Source organism: Neodiprion pinetum, chromosome 5 (assembly GCF_021155775.2).
Source record: "Neodiprion pinetum isolate iyNeoPine1 chromosome 5, iyNeoPine1.2, whole genome shotgun sequence".
Taxonomy (NCBI): Eukaryota; Metazoa; Arthropoda; class Insecta; order Hymenoptera; family Diprionidae; genus Neodiprion; species Neodiprion pinetum.
The window spans coordinates 2,799,470-2,820,877 of NC_060236.1; the positions used below are offsets into that span (position 1 = coordinate 2,799,470).

The following is a 21,408-nucleotide window of genomic DNA, read 5'->3' on the forward strand; positions in this document are numbered from 1 at the left end:
TGATTGAAAAAGCCCAATTAGAGTAAGATATATTTATTAAATATATCTTTATAACAAAATAATGAGAAAAGATTCATAGTATCATCGAAAAAAAAAAAACATTGAATTTTTTTGTAAGTTCAACTTTGACCTCGAATAACTTTTGAAGGAGTGTGACTATCGAAAACTTTGTAAGGACTTTTTTTGTAGAGCGTCAAATTTCCTACAAAAATGTGCTTTGGTCCGCTAATTCAATGAGCCGTTGCAAAAATACGAAATTGCAAAATTTAAAAAAATTTATTCCTGTGTTATTTAAACGGGAAATAGAAATTCCCGATGCGCGACCTCTTAATCATAATATTAAGGGCTCTGCTTTTTACAGGCGTCTTTTCACACCTTCTCGGAAGTTTTTATGTGAGGATTTAGAAAAAAAAAATTAGCCGTTTTTTTTGAATCAGCCTAATATATATATATATATATATATAACTAAATAACCGATGAAGCGATTTTTAACAGCTGCGATTAAAATATTACGTTCGTTGTAAAGATGTGACGTAAAAAGATAACCACTCATACGCATTTTCGAAAATTCCCCCAAAGATACTCGAGTTTCGCAATAGTAAAGTCCGGCGTGATAAGGAAATGCTTGATTTCTAGGAGAAATGTAATTCGTCAAATTTGAGCCGGACGTTGCGAATCGTATAAATAGCAGAGTATAATCGCAAAGCAATGTATTCAGTGAGAAACGGCGTACTATAGTACAAAGAACACGATGAAGTTCGCCGTTGCTACGACGCTGCTACTCGGATCTGTTCTCCTCCTCACCAAAGCACATACGCGAACAAGTCCAAGAGTCGTCACGCCGCTGGGACTGATCATAGGACGCTACAACTTCTCGAATGGAAACCGTTTGTACGCGGCGTACGAAGGTGTGCCTTACGCCGAGCCGCCGATAGGAAACTTGAGGTTCAAGGTGAGTGTCTCTCCGAAGCCGCAGTAATAAATAATTTTCACCATCAGCACAATACGCATGATTCCATGATCCAAATTGCAACGATTTCCCAGGTCGCGAGACCCGTCTCGCCTTGGGGAGGCGCTTTGATAGCGGATCGATTCGGTTCAATTTGCCTGCAATACAATCGTGCGAAAAAATTGATGGATTGGGCCGGACTGAACCAATCGGAGGATTGTCTGTACCTCAACATCTACACCCCGGCTACGAAATTCGCAAACGTAAGCAAACCGCTACCCGTGATATTCTTCATTCACGGAGGCGCGTTTAGATCGGGAAGCGGAGGCATGTACGGACCCCAATATTTGCTCGACAGAGACGTCGTGCTCGTCACGTTTAATCACAGACTGGGACCATTGGGTAAGTTCCGACTAGCGTCAAGTTTCTCCTATAAAGTTTGAGAATCCCAACGAGTTGTCACGTATGTTCAGGATTTCTAAGTACGGAGGACGACACGGTGCCCGGGAACCTCGGACTCAAGGATCAAGTAGTCGCGCTTAAATGGGTCCAGGATTACATAAAGTACTTCGGGGGGGATCGAAACAGCGTGACAATCGTCGGGCACAGCTCAGGGGGTGTCAGCGTGCAGTATCACTACCTGACGAACGTCACCAAAGGCTTGTTTCACAGTGAGTAATTTAAGGTGGTCATTTTCGAATTTCGATAGCTCAGGCCCCAACATCAGGGTAAAAACCTTAAGGACCACCCCAATGATTATATAACTGACCCAACGTGTTGACGTTGCGAAAATTTAATCCCTGCCATTCTCTTCCGAGACTGTTCAAAACCTTCAAACACTTCTTCGCTCGTAGGAGGAATCTCGATGAGCGGTACCGCTTTGAACAGCTGGGCTCAGATCGAAGGGTCTCTTGAAAAGGCCAAGAAGGTAGCTACAATATTAAAATGTAACGACACCGACGTCAAAGAAATGGTGGAATGTCTGAGGACGCGAAACGCAACAGACATCGTGCAGGCGACCAGCGCATTTCTAGTAAGTAGGTGACAGCGATCGATTCGCGATCGTTCGAACAATTTTCGGCAGGACTTTTCGCTGCAGAATAAGAATGCAACGTCTATTCGATTTTAGGGATGGATGGACAACCCCTTCGTCCCTTTTGGTCCGGTGGTTGAGAAGGGAGTTGCGAAGGACGAATTTACTTTTATCGATCGTCCGCCCATCGAATCACTCAAATCCAAGAAAGTTCAGGATCTACCTTGGATCACGAGCGTCGTTAGCGAAGATGGCATCTTTCCGATCTCCCGTGAGTCACGTATTCCTCATAATTATAAGATTTAAAGAAAAGTTTTCACCGTTAATAACAATTCTCGATTGTGTGTGTATTTTCAGTACTCACGGCAAACGAAACGGTTCTAAATGATCTCAATAATAATTGGGTAAAGTACGCACCTCTTGCGCTCGATTTCAATTACACCGTTCCGGCTGACCTGCGGGCCTTGGTAGCAAATTGCATAAAGAAATATTATTTCAAAGATGAGGATATCGGGATTTCAACACTCCGCAGGATCATCAAAATGCGCAGTGATCGTTTGTACTTCTACCACGCCGAAGAAGCAGCGAGATTACAAGCAGAAGCCACCGAAAGTCCCGTTCTGTTTTACTACTTCTCGTATAGAGGAGAACACAGTATAACCGAGGCTCTTACCGGCAGCCAAACGAACTTTGGTAAGTTTTCATCGAGCGGTATAAAGAGCATTTTCCTTGTTACATAAAATTTCGAAATACTGCCGCCGAATCAAGAGCATCGTTAACAAATTTCATTCCCTTATTCCGAAGGAGTCAGCCATCTGGATGACTTAAGATACCTAGTGCACCCGTCTTTCGACGCAACAATAACGCTGAATGATCGAAACATGCAAAAGAAGCTGATCAATCTTTGGATGTCTTTTGCAACTAACGGGTAAGTACGATGGTGCCTCACTCATTCCACTGGCTATCGAAACTGTATTAATAGCGTGTTACATTATTCTTTAGCACCCCCGAAGTAGGAGTGGATTGGAAAAGAGTGAAAAAGAACACGACGACGCTCCGTTATCTTCACATCGCAGAACCTAATGATCCTTACGTAACCGAAAGCGAAGATTTTGGTAATAAGAACTTTTGGCAGTGGCTTGGTTTTCAGGAGAATCATGATTCTAAGCAACGCGTCTCTCAGGACCAGTATTGGAAGTATCTTTCACAAGGCCGAACTGGAAAAGAATATGTAGATGATCTTGAGAATAACGAAATATAAGCATTACACATCTATCGGAAATTTTTTACTAACAATACGATCTATTTATAGTTGTCATCACGTTTTTTGTGAGAATTTGAAAATAGTATGTAAACGAGTATTTATAGTATACATTTAACATGTGTAAGTTATTGATGGGTGTTATTCCATGTTTACTGATGTTTTAAGTAATTTACGAATACAAATATATAGATATGAGAACCATGAAAGTTTCCTCAATATTCTAACTGATTAGTACATAACAGAATAGTCGATAGACTAATCAATTTTCATTGCATAAGTATGATTGCAAAAACAAGATTAGTGCCAATAAGTAACGTACTGCAAACTGCAATTTAGAAACTCAAAGGAATAGGCTTGTATGTATATTTATGCATTCGTTTCAATTGTCGATGAAACAATAAAGTGTTTCGTACAATCCAGTGTTAAATATTTTGCCAAAATCCTCAAACGCGTGTATGAGTTCGGAATTGAATGAATATCACTTGAGAGCTATTCATTGACCTTACGGTGCTTGCAGATCTTATTGTTAGTGCGTTGCGATAGACATGGTTGTCGTTATGACGTCGCCTTGTACGAGCGACCTCGTCGATTCGAAAAACATGTGATTATAGAAAGAAAATTAATTTTATCACACTCATGGTAAAGTTTCGAATTAGTCGATCACAATAATTTTCTAATACACAGGGTCAACTTGATTAGGAACTCGGATAAGTTATCACTAAAATTGTCGACATTATCCTCTGTCTTTTAACATTTGCAGAAATATATGTATATAAGGCGAAGAAAAAAATTCGTGGTTTAGTATGAGGTACCCTAGACAGATATCAGTATTCTTGACGTATTGTTTCATGCTGCTCGATCAATTTCGAAAAAGACAAATCTTCAGTCAATTTGGTAGCGGTAAGACATTACTTACGATATCCGTTATAAAAATAAGCTATTAAAAATAACGGAAGTACGAGAAGGAAAACAATCGAGTTTTAAATAATTCACTTATACAGTACATCGTATCAACATTCTTTCGACCCGGATACTCAATAATACACTCGCGATACGCAACGTTGCAAAAATTATGTAACGCACTATGAACAAGCAAGGAAAACATTTTCAGCTTTGTTCAAGTGATATTACCTGAACTGGAGTTGTGCTGCATTGAGATGTCAACGGTGACTATGAGTCACGTAAATGTACAACTTAACAACGTCCGTGAAAATCATCCGTTCTTCCTTTAATTTTTCGTTATCTGTCAGAATTAATATCAGATTCTCACACTTGATTACAGTTCTGTTAGTGTGTGAAAGTGCAGCATTCTACAATGAAACTTTCTACTCTTACAACCTTCTTCATGGGATGTGGTCTCTGTCTTCCTACAAAATCGGATCAATCGTCACCGAGGGTAGAGACACCCCTGGGAATCATCGAAGGTTTTTACAACACCTCGAGTACCGGTAAAAAATACGAAGCTTACCAAGGTATACCCTACGCCACACCACCGATCGGAGAATTGAGATTCGAACTTCCAATACCGATTTCTCCGTGGTCCGGAGTTCTTACGGCCAAGAAATTTGGCGCGTCGTGTATCCAATACGGCGCTGTGGCATCCGTGCAGAGCACTGGTAACGGTGTAAACGATTCCGAGGATTGCCTTTACTTGAACATTTACACACCAGCGATGTCGAGGCGGCAGAATGAAAGATTCAGAAGACCGAGGAATTCTCTACCCGTTATATTCTACATTCACGGTGGTGCTTTCAGAGCTGGAAGCGGGATGTATTACGGGCCAAAGTACTTGCTCAACGAGGACGTGATTCTCGTCACTTTGAATTACAGACTTGGACCACTCGGTGGGTTCAGCAATTTTATTAGAAATTTAGTTCATCGGTATGTGGTACTTAGGACGATGAAATTGCAGGTTTTCTTAGCACGGAGGACGACACGGTGCCAGGAAATATGGGACTCAAGGATCAAGTAATCGCGTTGCGCTGGATCCAAAACAACATCGAATGTTTCGGTGGTGATCCAAAGCAGGTTACGATCGTTGGTCAGAGCGCCGGTGGCGCAGCCGTGCAATATCACTTCCTGACCAACATCACAAAGGGTCTGTTTCGAGGTGAGTTATCCAAATATACCTTGCAAGATAAGACGCACTCGATTCTTTTACACGCGAAAATTTTCTCAGGCGGAATGTCGATAAGTGGAACCGCGTTGAACTGTTGGACCCAGGCAGAAGCTGCTCTGTTTAAAGCGAAAAAGCTTTCCGCAATTCTCGGATGTCCGTGCGACGATGTCAAAAGCATGATTGAGTGCTTGAAAACACGAGACGCTCATCAGATCACTCAGGCAGCTGGAATGTTCTCGGTAAGTGGGACCAGTGAGGTTTGATCCTGAGAAATTTGTCGAAATATAACGAGTCGGCGAATTTTATCATCTGAAGCGATAAGCGTTGCTTAGATTGTTATTGTAGGAATTGCGTTAAATGACGAAATATGCAATTTTAGCCCTGGTTGTACAATCCGATATCCCCGTTCGGACCGGTAGTTGAGAAGGGTGGTGGCCAGTTCACGATGATTGATCGGCCACCAATTGATTCAATAATTTCTGGTAGACTTCAGGATCTACCCTGGATGACGAGCATCGTGAGTGAGGACGGGCTTTTCCCGGCTGCCGGTATGAATTTCAAATTTCTTCCCCATCTGTGTAGCGTATTCAAAAATTACAACTAGAAGTGGTGATCGGAAAACTAGGGTTTCTGATCGAGATGAAATTATCGAGAAATCGAGAAATCGCGTCTTGATTGTATCTAACTGTAATTTAAAGGTTGTTTTTATGTAGAGACTTCAGGTACCTACTATTCGTTTAATTAAAAGACTGCACGTGAATAATATTTTTACTTACTTGAGAAAGGGAGCTAAAAGATACATATTCAAAGTACTTACTTTTTAATAATAAGACAAGTTAACAGTTTTATGAAAAAATTTTCAAAGTTTGATGTAGTTAGTTTCGTTAGAAAAATGTGTAAGTAATTAAAATTTCAGTTTATCACAAAACTGAATGAATAATAAATGTCGATGAGTAATGATGAGTTTAATTTTACCTTGCATTTTGTGAACAACGTTATGATTTTTTTTTTTAGTGATTCAGAAGTTTCTGGAAAATCCGAGAATTCTCGAGTCCCTTAAGTGTTAGTAACTGCATTTAACTCTAATGAAAAATTTATCCCCTTCGTAGAATTTGTAGCAAATACGACACGTCTGGCGGACTTGAACCAAAATTGGACGGACATAGGACCCGAATTGCTCGACTACTTGTTTACGATACCGGAAACCGAGCAGCCAAAGGTATCTGGTAGGGTGAGGTATCACTACTTGGAAAATCGTCCTATCGACAACTCGACGGTAAAGCAAATGATCCGGATGGTGACCGATCGGTTGTTCGGCTACAGTGCCGAGAAGGCGGCGAGACTTCAGGCGCGAGTAATGCAAAACCCGGTACTCTTTTACTATTTCTCATACAGAGGGGCCCACAGCTTTAGCGAATACTTGAGCGGCAGTAAACAAAACTTTGGTAAATTTGTTTGAAAGTCCATGTCACTTAATCCCGTAAAATTCTACAAACGCATGCACAAACTCGGTTTCCAATTTTAGGCGCAAGTCACACCGATGACATTGCTTACGTATTGGATTCGTATTTCGATCCAACTACGACACAACGCGATCGGGAAATGCAGAAGAGGATGATTGGTATCTGGATATCGTTTGCAACAGGCGGGTAAGTGGATTTCCGAGATTATTTTTATTAGTTCATATCCCGAAGATGATTATTATTAATTTATGAAACATAACATTATAATTGACTATTTTCATATCACGTTCCGTTAGGGTATGAATACACGGTCCAGGATTATTGACCTCGCCGATTATGACAGGCATGAAGATGGAAACGAGCTACATCCGCGCCTACAGATAGGCAACCGGTTGTTTCAATTTCTATTCTTAGATGGTGAATTGTAACTGAAGTTGCCTATATGCAGGCGCCGGAACGGCTTATTTCCACCTTTAGCCACGCGTGAGACTTGGGAATCGATCAAACTGAAATTAGGCTGACTATATTGTTCAATTTACGTAGGGCTTTTCGTTCAATTGAGAATTAATTAATAGCGATATGATAAATCGGAAGGAACAGAGGCTCAGAGAAAGTTAAATCTGTGCGTACACTTTGTATTAAAATGTGAACATATTACGCGTAACGCGGTTAAAGAGTAGAGAATTTTCATAGCATGTCTGATGTGGGTAAAAATCGGTGTATATGAATCAAAAACAATCGTTTGATGCAAGCTAATGAAAATTGCCAAATAATCGTTCGTTCATTTTTTTTTCACCATCTTATTGCACTAATATGCCAACTTTTCTAGAATTCAGAAAGTCTATTTCGACATGACAGATTTCTATAATCCTGAATCAATCGAATGGCCGCATATCATTGTAAATGATAAAAGGAACTTAGATATTTATACCGATTACTTTGCTTTTTTATTATTTAGTAATTGTTATCGTTATCTTTATCATTTTCTACATTGCAATAATCACGCTGCAATAATGTCACGGTTGCGCGTCTGTACAATTATGCGTGTTTTTTGTTCAATCTAATTAGTAAGATGCTGAAGACTGGTATCGTGTGGCCCAGGACGAGCCGATCAACATTCAAGGACTTTCGGTATTTGCATATCGCGGGACCGAGACTGAGAGAAATAAATACAAACAGGAACTGGAATTTTGGTGATAAGAAATTTTGGAACAGTCTCGGATTTCGAGAAAACATCGTAGATCCATGCTACGACGACGAAGAGACACTTTTCGAATATATGTAACTTTGAACTGCTACACTGAATGGTTGGTCAAGTGTACAGTACGCATCGTCGACTGATAATCTAACCTGGTCCAGAAATATAACTGGTATAATAAATATTATGACTTTGAAGACTGAAAAAATTATTTCAATCGCTAAACCCGGAAGAAGCGTTTAAATTATGACAAGTCGTGATGTTCGTGACAGAAAAAACGATCAAAGCGAATTACACTTTTTACCGTATAATGGAACTGTGGACTGATTGTGAGGTTTGTTACGAATTTTGACTTATTGATTATAAGTCAAATGTAAAAGAAAGGGAAATAAATAGACAATTACGAGCAATAGTTGTTGACGATCAAAGAGAAAATTATGCATTAATTTGGGTCATTTTGGTTGAAAAAGTCAATTATAATTTAATAGTACACAATACCCAATTTATAGTCCCTGAACGTCGTAACCGAACAAACTTGGTTTGATAGTTTAAAAAATATAAGTGGACGGCACAGGTGCATAAGTTAAAAGATATAAGAGACAATAGTCGAGTAAGAATAAAACAAAATAGTAACAATAACATAAAAACGGACGGTAAAAGTGTATATAGATAAAATCGAGCGGAACAATTATTCGAAGAATTTGAAGGAAGAGTGTTTGATGTGTCGTATTTATAATTTTAGAATGGTGTAACTTTCTTTATTGTTTCAGTTCGTCGTTATTTGTTGAATTTGTTACCTGATCAGGATTTGAGTTAATTTCACACACTTCATGATTTCCTGACACCTCCATACACAACTCTCTCCTTCTAAAGTCGTAGGCCTACTAATTTGCCGATCTGCTGATCCGCTGATCCGCTGATCCGTCCGAACTTCGGTTCTTACTTTCGTCTATCAAAATATATACATCGTCACAGGTTGTTACCTGAGATTATTGGCACGGCGTTCCAGAAAATCGTGCATTTACTGACATAAAGAATAGATTTATAGCTCCAACGATAAGTTTACCCTGACAACCGCAAAACACGATGGTCGATATTCTAAACATAGTGACGGCTCTCCTGTACTTCATTCGATTATTTATTGTAATCTAGATACGGTATTTACGTGATGACTGTAAGAAACTTCCACGAGGCGAAACAGACCCTGATTTCACTCCGCCGAAACCATTGAATACACGTCAGCGTAATATGCGCTTTTATGAAATAGCTTTTATGAAATATGAAAGAGAGCCAAGATCATTGCACAGGAAGAAAGTCCCACAACACTGGTGGAAATTCAAATACTATTTACACATACCGCCATTCCAGCCTTGGCTGAACAGTCCCTACTCTCCGTTTGGCCCGGTGGTCGAAAAGGGTGGTGGTCGTCCGCCGATTGAAACAATCGCTTCTGGGCATGTGCAGAATCTACCATGGATCACGAGCGTGGTTAGTCAGCAAGGTCTCGTCCCGGCGGCAGGTGAGATTCGATGAATTACATACGCACATGTTCTCTACACACGATTGTTCGTCTTAATAAGACTTGCTCGCCGCCTAGAATTCATAATTAGCGAGACGCTTCTTTAAGAGTTGAACGGCAACTGGACTTCCATCGCGCCCGAATTGCTAGAGTTTAATTACACGATTCCGTCAGTCGAACATCACGCTGTTTCCGAATTGATAAGGCAACATTACCTGGGAAATTCGGTCCAGATCGACAACTCAACAATCTCGCCACTCGTCAGGATGATCAGCGATCGATTGTACGTCTACGACGCCGCGGTTGCCCGTACTCTTTTACTACTTCACTTACAGAGGAAACCACAGTTTCAGCGAGTATTACAGCGGTGGAAGCACTGAGAATTTCGGTAAATCTTTCTGGGACTTTGTATTGTGAAGCCACCGACACTCCTAAACCGTCTCAATTCCTCCCCTTGATCTCGTACAAATGATTACCTCGTAAGATATTATACACGAATAGTCTTCCCGTAATAGGAGTGAGTCACCTAGACGATCTCGGTTACGCGATGGACTCGTTTTTCGATCCAACAACGACGAAAGACGATCGGGAAATCCAAGAAGTTATGATTAATCTGTGGGTATCTTTCGCAAAGAACGGGTGAGTCTACGTCTCCGATATTCCGACGTTGTCCAAGGATCTTCTTGGATTGTGCGAAATTATTGACGTACAAATTTTTCAGCAAACCTGATCTGAGTGTCGGATGGAACGAGTTGAGCAAAAGTGACGACAGTTTTAGTTACCTGAGAATAGCAGGACCGAAAGATCTTTACATGGAAAACAACGAAAACTTTGGGCAAAAGAATTTTTGGCTCGGTATAGATTTTCGTGAAAATACTTGGTAAAATAGCTACACTTCAGACGTAAAAAATAATGGAAATACATACTAATGCGTAACAGCTTGTATTTCGCTAAACTTGTACTAAAAATAAAACTTCAAGTCAACAAGGCGTCTCTTATGTACATAATTTTGCCACACGTGTGCGACATTTGTCTTCAGTTTACTTAAGTACATTTTATTGGCATCTAACGATTATTTAACCACACGTATTTTGACGTATCAGAATAATAAATCTGCGTGTATGGATTCATTTTTCGTCATGTAAACAGCTGTTTCATTTTCATCGCGCCAGACCTTTTACTCCGAAACTCAGTAAGATTCAAAATAATGTTCCGCACAAAATATCCAAGGTTCGATGGGGAAAAGAACATGTAGGAACCAAATTTTTTGTACTTGAAGGCACCAAGAAAATGTGAAATTGAAATTCCTTTGTTCAAACGGGACAGTGTATTTATTTGGTTGATATCTCGAAGACCATCAACTTTCGCATCAAAAAGTACATGATTGTTATCTGAAATAGGCCACCGATAAGTCATACGAGAAGATCAAATTGCTACGGAGCAAGGTATCTTCGCATGAGGGAAGATGACTTTCACATGACCTCGGAAGCTCCGCTGACAAAAAATCTCATATCTTCATGTTCTTTCCCCCATCGATACTTGAATATTGTGTACGATACATTTTTTTCTGTCTTTTTTAGTTTTTGTATTGAAATTGCCGAACTCCTTCCGGAAAGGGCCTACACTTACAATTAGACCGAAACGTTAACCACACTTGCTGTATTTTATTTTCTTTCTATGATCGTTATAACCAACCTCCCAATTTGAAAGTCATTATTCTGCACAATAAAACTATCGTAAATATCAGTTAACATAAACCGAGTCCCATCCTTCCGCATAGTCGCTAGGTAAGATAGATATTTACCCATTGAACGTAATCAGTGTCCTCGAGTTATTGAATACGTCGACAGGTGGAATCACGCATGAACTAAAGTGCGATACGTAACATCTATACAATGAAACAGGAGGTAAACACCTGTAATTAAGTAATGCGCGGGTATTTAAGCCCCATACGACAGTCAAAACTGTCCACATTCTCATACCGTGCCACCGTTGAAAAACTTTTTACAACGAGGGACTCACAGCTTGTGACGAGATGAAATTTTCCGTAATCGCAACGATGTTGCTCGGACACTGCATCTGCCTTTCGCAAGGCGAGACCGAGACATACCCGACGGTGACAACGCCTTTGGGGACCATCGAGGGCTACTACGACACTTCGTCCGGAAACCGTACTTTCGAGGCCTATACAGGGATTCCGTACGCCGAACCCCCGGTTGGAGATTTGAGATTTGAGGTAAGCAGGCGGTGGCGCACCACGTCGTTGGGTGTGCGTCGCGATCGTGATTTCTCTTGGTAATCAAAGCGAGGCTGTGACAGATCCCCAAGGCGATTTCCGCGTGGTCGGGTGTCCTTTCGGCGAAGGGATACGGCTCAGCGTGTGTGCAGCCCAGCGCCATCCATGTCAGCTACGTGGAGAAGACGGTGACCGGTGCCGAGGATTGTCTTTACCTCCACGTTTATACCCCGGCTGCGAATTCCTCGGGAAATTTACTACCGGTCATATTCTTCGTTCACGGAGGAGGTTTCCAATTCGGTTCGGCCGAATCGTACGGTCCTCATTACTTGCTCGACAGCGATGTCGTCCTGGTTACCCCCAACTACAGACTCGGAGTATTTGGTAAGCCGGAAATGGTTCGAAATTTCTTCATCCGCTCGATGTGACTTTTCGTGCTCTTGTATCAGGTTTTCTAAGTACGGAGGACGCCACAGTATCCGGAAATATGGGGCTGAAGGACCAAGTGATCGCGTTGCAATGGGTCAAGGACAACATCGAGTACTTTGGCGGAAACCCGAAGAGCATCACGCTTGTCGGTCAAAGCGCCGGGGCGGTGAGCGTTCATTATCACTACTTGACGAATCTCACATCAGGCTTGTTCCAAAGTACGTATAAAAGCGGATTGTCGATATTTAGACTGACTACGGCTGCTCTTCCGGTACGTAAAATCAATGTCCGATGCGTGTAACAATTTCCACAGGAGGAATGTCGATTTCCGGGACCGCACTGTATCCCTGGGCTCAGACTGAGGCTTCCCTGGTAAAGGCTAAGGTTCTTGCTGCTTCTTTGGGATGTCCTACTATCAGCGTTGGATGTATGGTCAAATGCTTAAAAAACCAATCAGCGGATGATATCGCGCTGGCGACCTGGGCATTCACGGTAATTAGTGGCTCAGGAAGTCTTTTATAATCACCATAATCAATGGGGCAGTAGAACGCGTGTTCAGCTAGTGTAACATGCGCACGTCATTCAAGTTATTTCGCGAAACTAAATTCGAGGAGAGCGTTTGCCGATCGATGAAAAAAAATTTTTCAAAGTCGAAGCGATCGACCTTGCATCCGACGGTTTGAAGTACTAGAAAATTTTCTTCTCATTAGCCGTGGCTCGCAAGTCCCATGGTTCCATTCGGACCGGTCGTTGAAAAGGGGGACGCCAACTTCACGTTCATCGATCGATCTCCCATTGATATAATCACATCGGGCGATGTACAGGATTTACCGTGGATCACGAGCGGCGTTTCAGAAGATGGATTGTATCCAGGTGAAATTTTATAAATTATCGCAATGCTACAATTGCAATTACTCAGTTGCAAATTTATTACTACGTTCGATTACGAAACTGAAAATAAATGCACGTCGTAACCCTGATTGTGTGCATTGTTCCGATAACATTGTTGTTGTATTGAACATTCGTTACTTTCTGTGGTAGATATTACTGCAGAAAACAGTAAATCCAAGTGACAATATAGTAACTGGCGAAAATAGTAACCGTTACGCCAATTGTCGAAATTTTAACAAATTTTGCGTTTTTCTGTGCAGCTGCTTTGTTTATCGCTAATGCGACGGACCTCGATTACTTGAATGAAAATTGGAACGCAATCGCACCCTCTCTATTGGATTTCAACTACACCATTCCAGTCAGCAATCGTTCAACCGTCAGTGAATTGATAAAACAGCATTACTTGGGTAAAAAATGAATCAATACATCTACCACTGCTGTCGGCAAATCGATATCATCGATCTAAAAACGCCAAAACCCTCTATGCGAATCTTTTTTTTTCCACAAATACCATACGACCAATAGTTTCGGAGATTCAGCCTCCAGTGTGGACATATTTATTAGGATATTACATATACGTGCGAGACTATCGCTCGATATATTCGTAACTTTTGAAACGATTGAACGAGGGGCCAATGAAAAAATGGTAGAGTTCAGAGGGTAAAGATAACACGTGGATAAGAAAACTATCTAATCCTTGCTACCCGCATTTCTAAGAATTTTGCACTCGTTTCCAAACCATTATGCGGTATGTGACCAGGAATCCACTTGCGGCATACATCAACTTCATTATACCGATCGTATGATGGTGCAACTTAATGAACTTCGCAATTATCGGACTAAAAAACAACAGTTCAATGTATAGAACGAAGATTTTGGTATCAGGTATCCAGGACTTGTAACGGATTGTTTGGGTATGGAAATGATTCGCAATATGGAAAAGGGCTATCGGGACGTTTTTTTCAAGAATTCATTGAATAACTTGATTTTTATCAAGACTATTATGTACCTGAAGTTCCGGTCCGTTAGGTAGTTTGATCGAAAAATCAAGTTCTCGCAAATACTCATTCAATTTTTAAAGTAAAAATGAATGAGCCATGCTCTTGGGCAGCTCGCCAGTAGTTGAGTAAATTTATCCCTGAACAATTCCTAACTGCAAGTCGAAATATGAGACAACTTGAATTTTCGATCCGACCTGATGGATCGAAGGTTCGGATAAATCCACTATTTCGAAATTAATAAGGCGACATTACATAGGAACAAGTGAAATCAGCAACTCAACAATCGACAATTTCATTCACCTGATGACCGATCGTTTGTACCTCTTCGGTACCCAAAAAGCCGCGCTTCTACAAGCAGACGCGAACGAAAATCCCGTACATTTCTATTACTTTACCTACAGAGGAGCGCACAGTGTTAGCGAATATTTCAGCAACGGAGTAACCACAAATTGGGGTAAATCTTCCTAAGAACGTACATAATTTTTAAAAACAAGTACAGACCTAAACCGTCATGAATGGTCTTTCGCAATTTTACGTAAGACATGACGTCGTAAGAAATTATAGAAATTATATGCTCACTGTGATTAGGAGTGGCTCACGGAGACGACATGTGCTACGCAATCGATTCGTTTTTCGACGCAACGACCACGGAGAATGACAAAGCGATGCAAAAAGTAATAATCAAGCTCTGGGTATCGTATGCGACGAACGGGTGAGTTTGTGTTTTCGCTTCTCTGATACTCCGAAATTACCAAAAGATTTTACCGGATTGGAAACGTAAATATTTTTCAGCACGGCCGACGTGGGCGTCGAATGGAACCCCTTGAACGGATCCAGCAGTAATTTGAATTACCTGAGAATCGCAGGACCAGACAAACTTTACATGGAAAGCAACTCGAACTTCGGACGAAAGGATTTCTGGTCCACTATCAATTTTGAAGAAAATATTTTATAAGCAGCTACAAATCATGCCTACGAAGCAAAGAACCTTCTCGTTCTCGCATGGAGTTTAAACATAAATTTTCTATACCATAGCCGTGCACATTGAATTTACAGCTTCGTTGTAGATGGTAAAGTACAGAAACCCTGTGCGTAAACTCTCCCATACGAGAACGAGAAAATTTCATTGTTGATCTTCGAGAATTCTACTGAGACACTTGCTACAAACAGCTTTGATTACAGAAATATACTGCACAATCTATAAGCATACGTACGATAGCTAAACGCAGTCTTATTCCACCGCTGGTAAGATTTTCTATGGTTTTCCCTACTCTCACTTAAGTACCAACATTATACAACAGCTTTCATTGCACGAAACTTACACAAAAATAAAATTATATACGCATAAACTACCATTTCACGTTAATGAAATATAATAATATAAATAGAAACACCGATATGTATGCATACATATGTGTACACATAGATTCGATTCGAATCATCTGCGCAGAACAAAATTATAACGCGTACCTCGAGAAATCACCGAATACACAGAATTATCATCGATCTAGTGCAGGCAGAGTACGAGTAATATTCGTAATACGATTCAACAGTACTTTACGTCGTATTTTCCCCGTACCGGTCTTGGGAAGTTCTTCGAAAAAGAAAACACCACCCCTGAGTCTCTTGTACGGCGATAATTGTCCTTGGGGCGAAAAAAAAAATCAAAATAAACTGTCCGAAGTAACAATATGCCGAAAAATCTCAATCAAACTTCAATAACTTACTCGCAACGTGTTCCTCAACATCTTCCGCCGACAATTTTGACTCCGGCTTAACGACGACTCCAGCAGCTGGAAGTTCGCCAAAATCTTCGCTCGGCAGTCCGGCTACGGCAGCTTCCAGAACGTCCGATAGTTCGAGAATTACACCCTCGATCTCAACCGGAGATACCTTGCAAAAGATTTGAGAGACCGAGGTGCAATTAATGTTGATACGTGCAAAAAATCGGTATCGTGGACTGTGAAAATGCTTACCTGATTTCCCTGATACTTGATCATCTCCTTGAGTCTATCGACGATAAAGAAATCGCCGTCCCGATCGTAGAATCCCAAATCTCCGGACCTAAGCCATCCGTCGGTTTGAAGGGCTTCAGAGGTGGCCTCTTCGTTATCCAAGTAGCCCTTCATGATCGTGGGTCCTCGAAAACTGTAGAGAAGCGAGCTGGTCAAAGAAATTCAAAGCTGGGGGATAATCGCCTAAACTCACCAAAGTTCCCCCATTTCATCCGGACCGCAAATCTCGCCGGTATCACGGATCACTCGGCACTCTACGTTCGAAACAAGTTTTCCCGAACACTCGGGCTTCCCAACGGGCCCCGTCATTGTGACAAATGTAGTTTCCGTCATTCCGTAGCAGTGGTGAACTACCGCGTTTCTCGGTAATTTTTCCACAGCTAGTTCCTGAACTCGTCGCGACACTTTACCAGCTGACGTCCAAACGTGACGAACGCAGGCCAAATTATCCTTAGTGAACATCGAAGATTTTCCAATCATCGCCAGCAACGACGGAATGATGTACAAGTTCTTGATCTGTAGCGAATACGATCAGTGCTAGCAATTAGAACTGGTATCGGGATCTGATCGAACCGTTATACACGACAACGTAAATAAATAATTAATACCTGATGCGTGCAAACGATTTCGCTGAGGTGTTTCGCCCCCATGAGCTTAGGCACGACTATAAACTTCGATCCTTCGCACAGGCACATCAGGCCTAGTATCAGTCCGTAGGAATGAAATAACGGCATAAGGCCCAGGGCAGTTTCGCAACTGTTTGCGTACACGGAGCTCAACTTGAGCGATTCGACGACAGCTCGATGCGTTAGCACAACACCTGAAAAATTAGGGTGATTACACGAAATTACCAAAGGTTCATTCATACACTGTTATTAATTATACCTTTGGGGAGTCCCGTCGATCCACTAGACGCCAAAACGAGGGCTTCTCTGGATCCTTCGAAGCACTTCTGGTCTCGGGTTGTGTTATTATTATTTTTGCAGACGCTCCGCAGCGATGCAAACAGTGATTTACAACCTGTCGGTCCCCAGACGTAAACTCCCTTGACGAACGAATGCGCGGAACAAATGGCGTCGAAGGATTCTCCGTTTTCATACAATTTATCACCAACGAGTCTCGAACAGAGAACAATGTCGGGTTTCGTAAGGTTTAAAAAATGCCTCAGTTCTCCTAAATTAAAAAACTTGATAGAAGGAAACGCGTTTAGCGGCAATTAAACGTCATCCATGCTAATATTAGTCAATTTTTTTTATTGCTATTGTTAAACTTACGTTCTGTGTACGTTGGGCTGAGCAACGTGCATCTGACTCCTGCATGCAAAACACCCAATAATATCCAACAATATTCCAAATTGTTCTCGGAACATATTCCGACACCCGAAGTTAGCTCTATATCTCGTAGAACCGATGCGAGGGACTCTACGTTTTCGGAAAACTCGTTGAAATTCAGTTTTTCACCACTCGCAGCATTTTGCTGTTTAGAAAATTAGTAGTCAATCTCAAAAGAAAAACAAAAGAAACATCTTAAATCTCATGTGATCAATATAGAAAAAACAATTAAGAAACCATCGTGAACTAGACGTATTAATAAACACACAAAAAGATTGCCAGTTTCCTTAAAGAATAAATGTAAATAATATATTCACACAACTAACGATAAGTATAATCGCCATACGAAATAAATACCTGAATAATGTTAGAAGCGTCGAATCGTTCGCTTTGCGATTTAACGTATTTCCACACATCCCCGTTACTCGAGGGCGCGTTACTTTTCGACTGATTGAAACCCATCGTTTTGCCGAATTCTTGAAATTTTATTTTACGTATTACCAACTCCGACAGTCTGAGACGTCCGAAGAATTCGCAACAGAATTCCTTCGGCAGATCATAACGTGTTCAATAAAGTTCAAGTACATCCGTATAGCGGCTGGATTAAGAGAAAAAATTGTTTTGGCACTTAAACATCTCGGACTTGTTAGTGTTAGATTCGATCACGAGACTCTCCGCTTTGTTTATGTACGCCATAGACTGCGCTCGTATAAATAATGCTGCGAGAATCAAGGTGACAAGAATAATTCGTAAGAGAATAGAATAGACATTCACATTTTGACGTTGTAAGAACAATTTCTGATCCTCATATGTGCATGCAGGAAAGTATTTAGAAATAATATGGTCATATTTTTTCATTCCTGTTAAAAATGCTAATCGCGAAAGTTATATGCAATTGAATTTCACTGTTTTTGATATAGATATATAAATATATACTTTAAAATGATTGAAATTACAAAGTTCTGTATTAAAACTCGTTGTATCTGCTTCAGTTTTGTTTTTTCAGTGAAAAAAGAAAAAGTATCCCCAAATTTTTTTTACTTCAACTAATGAAATATGAAATAAAAAATCATGAAATTACCCTGTTCAGGATCACATCATCATTACTATTATTCTATGGTTTATTTCATCTTCCGCGGTAAAAAAAATATATTATATGGGTTATTCTTCTTTCTCCCATCTTTTTTTCTTTTTTGGTACATTGAAAAATGTAATAATAAATCTAATACTCGTAACTATTTCTTTCAACAATATGGAAAACAAAGGCATGCAATTAAAATTTAATCCTGTGATAGAAAAAATACACGCACGCATTCGAACAGTCATATTGATGATCTATTCAAAGGAAAAGAGCACATATCGTATTTACGGATCAAATGAAGCCTCGCAGAGTGCAATATTGGTGATATCAAAATTGCATTTCATTACCCGCTTAACCATTGTATATGTACAAACACATCCATAAATGGGGAGGAGGGATGATACGGGTGGTCTAGGTCATGAGAACAAAGTGTGCGATCAATTCTGCCAAAGTTTTAATATTTTATCCTTCCCTCCAGAAGCAACCCGGAGGCCATCAGGCGACCAATCGACGGCATAAACTTCGTCCGCATGTCCAGGTAGATCCTGAGCCAACTTCTTAGTTTTGATACTCCAGACTGTGAAAAAAATGTCATAAATAAAAATAATAATTTCCCAAAGTGAAAACCCTGTTTCGTTAGTGAAAAAAGTGTAAAATTCGCTTCCATTTAGGTGATAGTAAGGCGCATTTTTTTCAACAACTACATTAAAATTGAAAAGTGTTTTCGCACCTTTCAAAGTCGAATCGGCACTACCACTAACAAGTAACCGGGAATCGGCGCTCCAAGAAACAGAGTAAACAGCCTGAACATGTCCTCTAAGCGAGGTGATATACTTCCCAGAACTTCCTTCCCACAACTTAATTGACTTGTCGAAAGAGGCGGATGCCAGGAGGCGGCCATCCGGAGAGAACTTGACATCGTTTATTAGTTGCTGATGCCCAGTCATTCGAGCTGCGATGTGAATTGAATTAAGATGTGGAAAAAAAATTCTAATCTCAAAGTAATCGGTATCGAAGCCTCACTAATTGGTTTTTTATCCTTGTCTGGGTTCCAAAAGAATAGAGTAAAGTCGTCGGAGCCAGAGACGAGTTTCTCTTGCCCCACAGCCTCGTATCGTTTTTTTGCCCGTTCCAAAAGCGAGAGGTCACCCGACGTTTCCAGCGGGTAAAACGGACCAGTTCTCAGAACGTAGTCGGTGTTTAATGCCAGCGTATTCACCCAGTGTGCGTGGCCCTCGAGTGTCCTGCACAATATCCCCTGTAATCGTCCACAGTTTTATTGACTATCCATTCAAATTTTCAGGATTCTCAATACATACATCCGTGGCTCTCCAAACTTTGATAGATCTGTCCTGTGATGCAGAGTATATCAGCCCACCGCCACCCCATTTGACACACGTCACACTCTTGGTGTGACCAGCCAAGACCCTGGAAGTTTGTCCAAGCTTCGAATCCCATATCCTCAAGTCGCAGTCCTTGGAAGAACTGACGAAAAATCGGCACTCGGGGTTGCTGTGGTAAGGCTCCCAGCTGAGGTACGTAATCCACATCTTGTGCCCATTCATTGTCTTTCCTTCGATCGACGATGACACACAAAATGTGCATTTGTTTAAACCGATGAAAATTCAAAACATCAACATCTTACCATCTGTCAAAAATACTTACCCACTTGTTTACCGCTCTCAGGATCCCACATTATTATGCTTCCATTCTTGCATGCAGATATCAATTTTTTACCGCAGGGTGACCACGCTATGCACAAAACCCAGTGTTTATGGCCGTCGCAAGTAAAGTGTGGAGTCTGAGTATGGATGTCCCAAAATCTGACCGTTGTATCACCCGAACCACTAGCCAAATGCTGACCATCTGGTGAAAACGATACCGATATCACCGCTTCCTTATGTCCTATTCAAAAATAACAAAGATATTGCAGTAGATCAAAGTAGTCACGGCAGGACAGGAACATTCAGCTTAGTCAGAAAAATTTAGCCATCATTATAAATGGCATTTCAATTTTTATTACATACATGTGACAGATTGAACTCAAGGCAATAGGGATACAAAACTATCAACGAAGAATACGTGCGGCAATAGCCATACCTTCGAGAGATCCGGTACACCTGGTTACAGCTCTGACTTTGAAGACGGCCTGAAGCTGGTAGACGATATCGACAACATCTTCGCTGGTGCTGAAATTTTTTTCCAAACATTTCTCCAACGAAGCAGTGATCTCTGTGTCGTTTACAAAGAAGGCCAAGGGTACGGGGTCCTCCTCTTGGAGAAGAGCGTTGCAAATCAGTTGCAACTTGTCGACGGTTATGTCAACCGGTAGATCGAGTAAACCTCCGGGTAGCACTTCGCCTGTGTCTGACTTGAAGCGTGACAAGACTCTCTTCACCTCAGTCGTCTCCGTATCCGTCTCCGTCTCCATCGCGTTCTGCATCCCTCGCAATCAGACGTCCTCCAAAAGAGGGAAATTGAAAAACAAACGAATGTCTAATCCACACCACGTGTGAGCCCTCAGCTGAACGTGATTGAAGATGCTGCCACATGCCGGTCAGTCGGTAAGGAAAGTTCGAGGCGAATACGGTTGGTAAGAAAGTAACATGACATTGCCTGTGCAGAAGAATTCCTTGTTTGTTTACATAGTCGACAGCAACGAACCCGGGACCACGAGGACGACTGAAATGGATGGCGATCGTCCCAGTGATGGATTGTTAACAGCGACGCTTTTCTACTCTGGTATTGATAAAATTCGGGAGAAATATGCCGTACAAGTGCAGTCAACAAGTGCAGCACACGGAGCTAATCGCGTTGGCAAAATTGGCTGGAATAAATGCTACCCCAGCCGTTTTTCGGTAAATAAATACACATTATTA

General features: G+C 41.2%; 5 protein-coding genes and 1 long non-coding RNA gene across 9 annotated transcripts in view; 4 read left to right on the top strand and 2 right to left on the bottom strand.

Annotated features, from left to right (window-relative positions):
• The window catches only part of LOC124218445 (luciferin 4-monooxygenase-like), a 41,248-nt gene extending 23,313 nt beyond the window's left edge, over positions 1–17,935 (bottom strand). The window contains exons 1-8 of one of the 2 annotated variants that reach the window (XM_046624918.2): positions 17,806–17,935; positions 17,392–17,593; positions 17,003–17,290; positions 16,726–16,937; positions 16,311–16,633; positions 16,079–16,250; positions 15,830–15,995; positions 15,528–15,747 (exon numbers count right to left, since the gene is read on the bottom strand). In XM_046624918.2, coding sequence (XP_046480874.1) covers positions 15,602–15,747; positions 15,830–15,995; positions 16,079–16,250; positions 16,311–16,633; positions 16,726–16,937; positions 17,003–17,290; positions 17,392–17,593; positions 17,806–17,910 — 1,614 coding nt within the window. In that variant the 5' untranslated portion in view covers positions 17,911–17,935 and the 3' untranslated portion in view covers positions 15,528–15,601. Of the gene's footprint in view, positions 1–15,527; positions 15,748–15,829; positions 15,996–16,078; positions 16,251–16,310; positions 16,634–16,725; positions 16,938–17,002; positions 17,291–17,391; positions 17,594–17,805 lie in introns of those variants that run through there. The other variant, XM_069136765.1, reaches the window with a different exon arrangement.
• LOC124219904 (venom carboxylesterase-6-like) lies at positions 745–3,901 on the top strand. The gene is made up of 8 exons (XM_046628148.2): positions 745–952; positions 1,045–1,351; positions 1,423–1,620; positions 1,804–1,982; positions 2,079–2,253; positions 2,340–2,675; positions 2,787–2,910; positions 2,985–3,901. Exons 1-8 carry the CDS (start codon positions 752–754, stop codon positions 3,241–3,243), a joined length of 1,779 nt encoding a protein of 592 aa, XP_046484104.1. The 5' UTR covers positions 745–751; the 3' UTR covers positions 3,244–3,901.
• LOC124218440 (carboxylic ester hydrolase-like) lies at positions 4,034–8,223 on the top strand. 2 transcript variants are annotated; one of them, XM_046624912.2, is made up of 8 exons: positions 4,034–4,146; positions 4,529–5,090; positions 5,159–5,356; positions 5,426–5,604; positions 5,745–5,913; positions 6,475–6,810; positions 6,891–7,014; positions 7,897–8,223. In XM_046624912.2, exons 2-8 carry the CDS (start codon positions 4,562–4,564, stop codon positions 8,111–8,113), a joined length of 1,752 nt encoding a protein of 583 aa, XP_046480868.1. In that variant the 5' UTR covers positions 4,034–4,146; positions 4,529–4,561; the 3' UTR covers positions 8,114–8,223. The 2 variants fall into 2 exon arrangements, with proteins under 2 accessions (XP_046480868.1, XP_046480867.1); XM_046624911.2 differs by lacking the exon at positions 4,034–4,146 and adding an exon at positions 4,189–4,448.
• On the top strand, positions 9,648–10,462 carry LOC124218447 (uncharacterized). The gene is made up of 3 exons (XR_006883101.2): positions 9,648–9,933; positions 10,061–10,184; positions 10,267–10,462. It is a non-coding gene; the product is annotated as an uncharacterized lncRNA (long non-coding RNA).
• Positions 11,504–15,693, top strand: LOC124218444 (carboxylic ester hydrolase-like). Its single transcript, XM_046624917.2, has 9 exons — positions 11,504–11,781; positions 11,865–12,165; positions 12,231–12,428; positions 12,524–12,702; positions 12,921–13,083; positions 13,362–13,508; positions 14,359–14,556; positions 14,691–14,814; positions 14,895–15,693. The coding sequence occupies exons 1-9, from the start codon at positions 11,581–11,583 to the stop codon at positions 15,055–15,057; spliced, it is 1,674 nt and encodes a 557-aa protein (XP_046480873.1). The 5' UTR covers positions 11,504–11,580; the 3' UTR covers positions 15,058–15,693.
• On the bottom strand, positions 17,909–20,972 carry Nle (notchless). Of its 2 annotated transcripts, XR_006883100.2 has the most exons (7): positions 20,630–20,972; positions 20,195–20,434; positions 19,849–20,102; positions 19,553–19,787; positions 19,260–19,481; positions 18,877–19,106; positions 17,909–18,046 (listed from the first exon to the last, which is right to left on the bottom strand). XR_006883100.2 is itself a non-coding variant. In XM_046624919.2 (6 exons), the coding sequence occupies exons 1-6, from the start codon at positions 20,970–20,972 to the stop codon at positions 18,967–18,969; spliced, it is 1,434 nt and encodes a 477-aa protein (XP_046480875.1). In that variant the 3' UTR covers positions 18,066–18,966. The 2 variants fall into 2 exon arrangements, 1 of the variants encoding a protein (XP_046480875.1); XM_046624919.2 differs by lacking the exon at positions 17,909–18,046 and having other exon boundaries at positions 18,066–19,106.
• Between the last annotated feature and the right edge of the window lie 436 nt (positions 20,973–21,408).